Source organism: Alligator sinensis, unplaced genomic scaffold (assembly GCF_000455745.1).
Source record: "Alligator sinensis unplaced genomic scaffold, ASM45574v1 scaffold755_2, whole genome shotgun sequence".
In the NCBI taxonomy this organism is placed as follows: Eukaryota; Metazoa; Chordata; order Crocodylia; family Alligatoridae; genus Alligator; species Alligator sinensis.
This window is the reverse complement of record NW_005841883.1, coordinates 1,818,514-1,827,624: the sequence shown is the minus strand read 5'-3', so window position 1 is coordinate 1,827,624 and position 9,111 is coordinate 1,818,514. Positions and strand designations below refer to the sequence as shown.

At 42.9% G+C, this 9,111-nt stretch overlaps 1 protein-coding gene across 1 annotated transcript in view; it reads left to right on the top strand.

Moving 5' to 3' along the window:
• KIAA2012 (KIAA2012 ortholog) overlaps positions 1 to 9,111 on the top strand; it is a 106,428-nt gene that overhangs the window by 59,432 nt on the left and 37,885 nt on the right. The window contains 2 exon segments of the mRNA XM_025196658.1: positions 1,349 to 1,420; positions 5,542 to 5,595. Coding sequence (XP_025052443.1) covers positions 1,349 to 1,420; positions 5,542 to 5,595 — 126 coding nt within the window.

The following is a 9,111-nucleotide window of genomic DNA, read 5'->3' as shown; positions in this document are numbered from 1 at the left end:
ATGAATTGGGGGCTTAAAGTGTCTTCCATAAAGACATCTGTCCCAAGTTTTATTTGATGGATTTCAAGTTGGCCCCATTTAAAAGCTGGTAATAAGTTGTATTCATTCATATAATTCTTATCACTGGATGGAAGGGCTGTTGTTGGTATGGGTGCCCAAGGTATTGTCTGCCTATAATAGGAAAACTCAGTCTCACAGTAATAAAGGCATGTCGGGAAAATGGGCCATGTGGTAGGGAACCTCCAGGTGACCCAGGAAGGAAGGGGTTTTCTAGAGAATTCTGAGACTTTCCAAAAAAGTGAACAAGGCTTGCTGGGCGATAGGGGAGAAAGGAAGCTATCTTGGAGGTATTTAGGAGCTTTCAGTGAGCTAGTGGTTGTCTTTGGATGATCCCAGGTCTTAGAATGATTCCAGATCCTCAGCAGTCAGGGCTGGCAGGATCAACAGAAAGTCTGATCTCTGGAAATACTGGCAGGACTCCCAGAAGGATTAGGTTGTAGCCAAATGAAAGGGTAAGTAATTGTCTTTTTGTTTTGTCTTCAAGCAATGTGGTCAACTTTTCATGTACAATTCTTTTCTACGCAATGATTCCTTTTGTTATTCTGTTACCTTAATGATTACCTGTGGTAAAGTGTGATCTCGGGGCAAGTGAAGCCTAGTCCCTTCTACAGAAGTGAGGGAACTACATTCTTTTCACAACCCAAGGAAATTCTTTTCTCACCTGGGAGCTGGCAAAGTTTCCCTTGCTGCAGCTGTGGGGTCTGGTGTAAGGGCAGTGGAGCTGTTTGTGGGGATAAGGAATTATCCTAGGGCAAATGTTGGTCTGTCCCTTGGGACAAGCAGCAGGACAGCAGGGAAAAACTTGAGGTCTGGGGGATACCTCATGGATGGATTTGTGATATGAAGTTAAACAAAATAGTAACTGGGTTTTTCTATTCATGCACTGTTTAAAATAGACACATTACACCTTTGGTTTACAATTGTGCAATTCTGCCCGTTCAATTCTCCTGCATAAACAAGCTAGGCATCCCCTTCAGAGGTTAAAATGTAGAGTATAATTTGCAGTTCTAGGAATTATCATTCAAAAGTCTAAAAATGATTTACAAAGATTGTTTATGACATCACCAGTGATAAAAGGCAGAATATATGGGGATTGCCTTACCCATCAGTGAAACGGCCACCTCTGGTCCAAAACACAGCAAAAAAGCAGTTTTATCTACTTTAAGACTACACTCAGGAGTTGACATTTAATATTTTCAGTTATAAAAATTATTTTTGGAATATTTGCAGTATCAGATAGTATTTGTTGTAGGGCATACCTCTGAAATTCTTCATTTTATCTACGTAGAAAACTGCACAATCCTTGGAGGCAGCTACCCTGAAGAACAGAGAGCCTCAGAGTTTTATAAATAAAAAGCTGGTATGTTAAAACAGGAAAAAGGTTTCCACATCTAATGTCTGATATGCTATTACTGATATTACTTAACATGGTATTAAAAAAATAATATTTTAGTTGTACAGTTGTGCAAAAAAATCTTCTAAGCTATTTAACTTCTAGGTAACAAGTTCAAGGGCAGAATCCAACAGAGGAATACAAACAAATTTGACTTTTCAAAATAATTTTTCAGACCTTACTGAAGATATTTACATAGTTAAGGTAGTTTGTGGGGAGGTTACCAGAAACTAATTGTAAATCATGCCGGAGCTTTGTAATCCAGAAAATAAGAGGCTTAGTTGGTGATAATTAGTGTAAATCAGGGGCACTCAACCACTGGCCTGAAGGTCAAATGTGGTCCACAGAGCTATCTTGTTTGGCCTGTGGGGATTCCCATGGGTCCAGAAATTTGCCAGCAGGGGAGTGGTGGCCATTAATACAGCCACCACCACGCCCTGCCCAATTCTTAAACCTCAAACCCTGTGCCCACTCTCTTCCTCTACAGAACCAGTCCATGCCCCCATTCCCCTGACTTCTGAATTGGGACCAGGCCACACACCCTGTATAGGGCCAGGTAGGGGCTGGGCCACACCTCCTTCCTTCAGCCTCTGGATTGGAGCCAGACTACACCCCCTTCCCCATTCCCTGCAGGGACAGGCTGGGGCTGAGCTATGCCCTCTTACTTGCTTCTGGATCAGGGTCAGGCCATGCCCCTTCCCCTTCTCCCCCTTCCCCCATATCCCTGCAGGGCCAGGTCAAGTTCCTTTCCCCTATGGGCCGCACTAGCTTGCTCTCCGCACCCCTCTGCATGGCTAGATGGGGCCCGCTGCCCCCATCTTGGGGGCTGGATCCAACCCATTGGGCAAAAAGGTTGGGCACCACTGGAGTAGATCAATTGATTAACCAAGTTACAACACCCAGGGTTCAGCAACCTATGGTCCGTGTGCCAAACTCAGTCCTGAAGGCATTTTGTCCGGCCTGCAGAGCAAGAGGTCCTCTGCAACATTTTGGCAGCTGGGGGCTTGCATGGCATTTCAGTAGTGGAGGGCTTCACCCACAGGAGTGGCCAGAAAGCAGTGAGGAGCAGTGGCAGCAGCACTGCAGGGGGGAGCAGTGATTATAGCTGCATCAGTGGCAGCATGAGCCAGGTTGGAAGTGGCCTACAGTCCAATATAAGCTCTGTCAAATGACCCCAAAATGTTGCCAACCCCTGCCTCTTGTTGGCCAAAACTATGCAGAGATTTTAGGTCACAGAACTCTTGGGCCATGTCCAGATGGCAAACTTTCCATGTCCAGAAGTGGCACCCTCAAATACACCATGTTGCTTTACATGAACCAGCTCTCCAACTGAAAGGAATGTGACCAAGTCTGTGCTGTACTGTGGATGATCTAATGGTTTGGTCACTCAGCAACACAAATTATGTTCCCTGTAAGCTTTGTTTTCCTCAGAAGACTGACATCTAAAAACACCTCCTGTTGGGCATCCTAAGTTACTAGTCACAGCTAATAGTAGTCAGAATTGCAAGCTTTTACACCAGGGTTAATTTGGCCCATTGTTTTATCTTTTAAATTTAAACACCCAATAGTAATAGTTTGCTGTGATGTCTAGTTGACAAAACAGGACAGTCCTTCAGTTTTAAGAGAAAACTTTAGAGCCATCTACGCTGTAATATGTACTCGCTTGGGGAAGAAGGGAGGGGATGATTCTAACTGTTACCATTTGTAAATTGATAGCACAGGTTCCCCTCACTTTATGTGGGTTCTGTATGTGCAAAATCACTCTTATGCAATTACCCTTTTATACCAAAAATTCATTATATGTGAGGTAAATTCACTTTTATGTGATTGGTGTGGTGGAAGCCTGCAGTCAGCTGCTTTGTGTAGTGCGCTGTGGGAGTGACGCACACCAAAATATAATCTCCTGTGCAGATCTGTGCTCCTTGCTCATTGTCTATGACATGTTTCTGTAGTTTCCATCCCCATTATGGCTTCAAAGCATCCCACTAGCTTATCTCCTACCCCTCTCCCTGGTCCATCAATGAAGCACAAGAGAACTTCACTAACACTGGAGACACAAAAGTGGAGATTTTGAACCATGCAGAAGATGGTGAGCGGCCCTCTGCACTGGGTCATGCATTCAACCTGGGTGAATCAACCATACATGCCATCAAGAGGAATACTGACAGCATAAGGAGTTCTGTGATGCATTCTACACCACTTGCTGCCAAGATAGCAATGAACATAAGGAACCTACTGTTGGAGAAGATGCTGGGGGTGTGAGTGGAAGATCAGACCCAGAGGAAGATGAATCTTTCCTCTGCTGCAATAAGGTGTAAGGTCCTGCAAATTTATAGCTGTCTGCTTCAAGAGCATGGTGGCCCTGAAGAGCCCTTCATGGCTAGTAAGGGCTGGTTTGACAAGTTCCTTCAGCATATGACCATGCACAATGTTAAGATGACTGGGGAACTTGCAAGTGCTGATCATGAAGCTGCTGCAAAGTTTCCTGAGGTGCTTCAAGCAATCATAGCTGCTGAGGGCTACAGTCCTAAGCAAGTTTTCACTGTAGATGAGATGGGGCACAGATACTATCTGGGACGTACATCTCAAGGAAGAGAAGGTTGCAAGTGGGTTCAAGGCAGCGAAGGACAGGCTGACTGTCTTACTGTGTGGCAGTGCTGCTGGAGGTTTTAAGTGCAAGCCACTGATAGTCTATCACTCCCTAAATCCATGTGCATTAAAAGGACTGAGTAGGAACATGTTGCCTGTACACTGGCCTGCAAACAAGAAGGCATGGGTGACAGGCCAAGTTTTTGAGGACTGGTTTGCTCAACATTTTATCGTAGAGGCAGAGCACTATTGCAGGGAGGCTAACCTTGCATTTAAGGTGTTGCTCATCCTTGACAATGCCCCTGGACACCCTAAACACATGGAAACTATTAACCCCAATGTAAGAATCATATTCCTGCTCCCTAACATGACCTCACTAATCCAGCCTCTTGATGAGGGCATGATATCAACATTCAAGGCCTACTACCTAAGAAGGAGCATCTCCCAGGTGCTGGAGGATACTGACAGACCCAACAATCCATGAGTGGTGGAAGGCATACAATGTGAGGGATGTCATCAACAATATTAAGGTTTCATGGGATGAAGTGAAGCCCAACACCATAAATAGTGCTTGGAAGACTCTCTGAAAGGAATGTGTTATGGATGCTAAGGGCTCCCCCCAAACTGTGCTCAACTGTTCAAGAGGTTATTGATCTTGGATGGAAGGTGGAAGGAGATGGCTTTACAGACCTTGAGGAGACAGATATCATGAAGCTCATCAATTCCCACAATGAGGAATTAAGCGTTGATGAACTGATAGAGATTGCAGCTGCTGATGAGGAAGAGGAGGAACAGGAGCAAGAGGTGGTCGTCGAGGTCAAGGACATGACTACGAAGACACTGGCAGAGTTTTTTGCACAGGCTGAGAGACTTGCTCAGTTTGCTCTGGATATGGACACTAGCCTGGCCAGGAGCCTGTAGTTCAAGCATGATTTGAACTCTTTCCTTGGTCTCTACAAGGAGATGTATGCCCAGACCCAATGACTGGTGAGGCAGTGCACCAGGTTCCAATTCTTGAAGCCTCACTCAGCTACCCCCAGCCCCACCCCACTGGTGCTGGAGGGTGATAAGGGTCCCATGCCTGTTGATTATCCTATAGATGGTACCCTGCCTGTACCTCTTGCCAGTGATGTGGAGTCTGACACTTCACCACCCTCTCTTCACACCAACTAAACATTCACCACTCTGTGCTTGTGTATACTGTCTGCTGTTAGTGAGTACCAAAATTGTCTTGTAACAGTGGTAGAAATAGGTCTGGGGGTCAGTACAGTCGAGGTCTTGGAACGTATCCCTATTTGTTACATTATAAAGTGGGTTTCCTTTATGTGAATTCAAGTTATGTGCTGCTTTCCAGGAACACATGTACAGCATAAAGCAAAGGAAACTTGGATGCTTATGAGACTTTGCACTCATAAGCATCCATGATTGACATGTTCAAAAGATATCAAAAGCTCACTATGCATTTAACCAGTCTGACTGGATATTTGTGTTGCAACCAGGTTCCTGATGATATGCCACCATTGATGCATCCTCATAGTGACCAAACCCTTTATGTAAGTCATGAAACAAAAAAATCTTTATATAAAGATATAGAATGCTGACTGACAAAAATAGGTGAAGTGGGACAGGCAACAATCCCATTGTTTCATTTCCAAACTAATTTTTTGCTAATTCGAGGTAACTTGGTGTCCTGCTGTAGCTAGATTATTATCTGTTAAACACCCAGAGTGTATTAAACACTGAAAACAAGAGGAATGACATCCTGACCTAAGCAGATCTTATGGCTTAAGGGAATTCAACCCTGCAGTGAACCCTGTGTGAACACAGAGTTCATTGCAAGATTGGGACTGAAGATGATAGCCTAAAACATATAGAAACTCCCAAGAGATAATGATATTTAGCACTTGTCTAAGTGCTGCTTTGTTTTTAATCTCAAAAAAGTGTTTTGCAAAGGGTATTAGATTGCAGAGCCACAGGGGATGAGTAGATCATCTAGTCTGACCATTTTATTAGTATCCCTGTTTTACAAGGGAGGAAACAGCATCAAGCAGAAGTGAATCCATGTCTTCTTTGTACCACCTGGGAGTCCCAGTCTATTGGATGCTTCTGCTGAAGTGACAAAAGTTGAGATTGGAATTGGTCAATAAATAAATTTGAGTTAACTCACCATTTCATGAGTAGGGCAGCTTATGGTTTCAGGCTGCTTGTAGGCTCAAGTAGGCATCTCTGGACTATTTTATAATAGTTCACATTTTTAATATTTTTGTAAAAATAATTACATTTAGAAACAGGTTTGAAAAGCAAAGTCTGTGATTCTGAGACAGAATTCCGTGGCATGGGGTAAATTCTTCAGCCATAAAGTTCATGGAGCCATGGACATAAAAGTTACCGTACTTTTCTACAAGATGTTACACACATTATTGCCCTTTGAGTTAGACCATAACAAATAATATTTTCTTTTTGTAGTTTAGCTAGGCCTGATAATAGACTCTGGGCCTACCTTCCTAAACTGATCTATCATAGAATTATAGAAAATTAGGATTGGAAGGGACCTCAGGAGGTCATCTAGTTCAACCCCATGGCTCTACCCTCTCCTATAATAAAAACAATCTCTGTTCCATGAAACCTACAAGCCCTAATGTTCTCTCAAAAAATAAGTTTTGTACATGCATACAATTTAAAGAGTTTTCAAAACCTCTATGACTTGTATTTCCAGACAAAACAGTCTCACAGTTTTATTACTGTTACCCTCAGTCTACTTTCCCTGCAAGCCCTCAGCATTTATAAGAGCAAATTGTCAAGTAACCATATCCCCATTCTTTCCCTGGTGCACTATCTGGGTGACAAGAACTTCCCAAACAAGATTTGTAGCATTATGATTTTTTTCTTTTAACTTCTTTGGAATAGAACTTGCTCCTAAGATAACAGGTACACTTATAGTGTTTCATAAACTGTAATATCCCTAATCTCACACAATGTATGACAGCTTTTCCTTTCTTTAGCGTAGTTCTTATTTCAGTAGCTGAAATCATGAGATATGGAGTCAAATAGCTTAAATACCTATTGTAGCACTAAGTATAAATGAAATGCTTGATGAGATTTATTTCCACAGGAGGCCAGTCAGTTGCAGAAAGCAGCAACCCCCAAAAAAGGAGATTCTGGAGCTTGTACAGATAGAAGGCTGGTAAATTTAAACTAGAATGAATTTTTGCCACAATGTATTTAAAGGCTTTGGAACAAGGCCTTGAGCAAGTCAAGCAAACCAAGTAAATGGGCTGTGCACTTAGGAAAATACATGTGGAAATAAGGAACATGGTCTTCAACCTCAGCACGCAAAAATATGAGAGAGATGGCTCCACAAATTGACATAAGAATTTTGGAGAGGAATAAGGTTATGACTTACTGTGCCCTGATCCACTCAGCAGTGGATTTAGCTGTGAATTAACCCATTGGCTACTCACAAACTTACACAATGAATCCTCCTCAAGGGCAGGAGGGGGAGGACTGGTCAAACCAGTTATACTGTACAAGCATAGTTAGAGTGTCCTCTACATTGTAAAAAGACTGTGCTGAACTGGTCACAGCATGAGAGCAGGGTACAGCATAGACCACTGCAGACAACATTGAATAGAATCAGCAGACATGTGGCTAAGTTCAAACAGTCAACAAGCCCAAGGCTGAATCACTTCAATCTTCACAGGTTAGTCTAAGCTGCATAGACTAAACTGACAAGCAGGTAAATAGACATTCACTTTTGTTTCTGGAAATGCAGCCACATGCCTGCACTGGCCCAGGCCAGAAGCTGGGGAGCACTAAAGCACACCTCCCTGCTCAGCTGGAGCAGACAGCTTGGGCCAAGGCTAGCCTGCCCACCCTGCAAGGCGGGAGGGGGGAGGGGCAAGAAGGGTTTCAGGGGAGGTGCAAAGCATCCTGGGATGCTGGGGGGCTGAGAGTTAACTTGAATCTGGAGTCCGGAGGAGATCTGGGACAGAAGTTCAATAAACCGATTTAACCTAAATCAGTTAAGTCAGATACTACATCCATCCAGGTTTATCTTAAACCAGTTTCAGAAAGTGCACTGAACTTGCATTGTATTACAGACATGAATTAGTTTCCAATCACATATACTGTTTTATGTGTAATTTCTGTCCCTAGCCACAAAATTAAAAATAAGCCACCCTCCCCAAAGATGCCTAGTAATAAGACTGCAATTGTATGTACATCTCCAGTAGGTTGCAGCTACCCAAGCTTTTGGGACAACTCGTTTTACAATACTGCTTTCTCTAGCACCGAGTGATATATCAAAGTGCCTATGTTATAAAGGACCCAAAGCTTCTGTGCTTCCTAGTATGCACCACTAAAGGCAAATGAGCAGACTGGTTTCCTCTCTACTGTTTCATGGTCCTAGTTTTTAATTTTTTGTTTAATCAAATCAAATAAAAATCACGATAGCTAATAGTGGGAAAAAGGAAAGTCCAATTTTCCCTTCTCCAGCCTTGGGCTCTTAACAGTCTTAAACAGCATCTCCCCATTGTACCACTTCTTTCCCTTCACAACTGCCTGCTTTGTGTTTAAATGTACATAAACTGATACAAGAAAAATCCAAAAATATAAAGGATCTTAGGGGAAACTCGGGATGATAGAGTATGTGTGAATTCCTAAGCAAGTCAGAAGGGAGGTAAAATGAGATGACACCCCATCACAAAAAAAGTTGAAATGATTTAATTAACTCAGACAAACCTAGAAAAGACTCCCAACTTCTCTTTTTTAGGATATGCCTGTATATTGCACATGTTTAAAAAACACTTGTCCATGTTACTTTTTACTAGTTGTAACCACAGTTCCATTAATTTTGCCACAATAAAGAGCAATTTTTTCTCTCCAATTTACCATGACAAAACTAGAACTCTGCCTTGCACAATAATATCAGCAGTGGTATGATGACTAAGTAATTCTACCTGAGGCTAGATTCCTTCAGCAACTGGAGGGAAGGAAGCAAGCCAATTAACCCCGTGTGCCAATGAGCAGCCCTCAGTGGCCCATCCCAGGTAGAACACAGTATAGGCAAT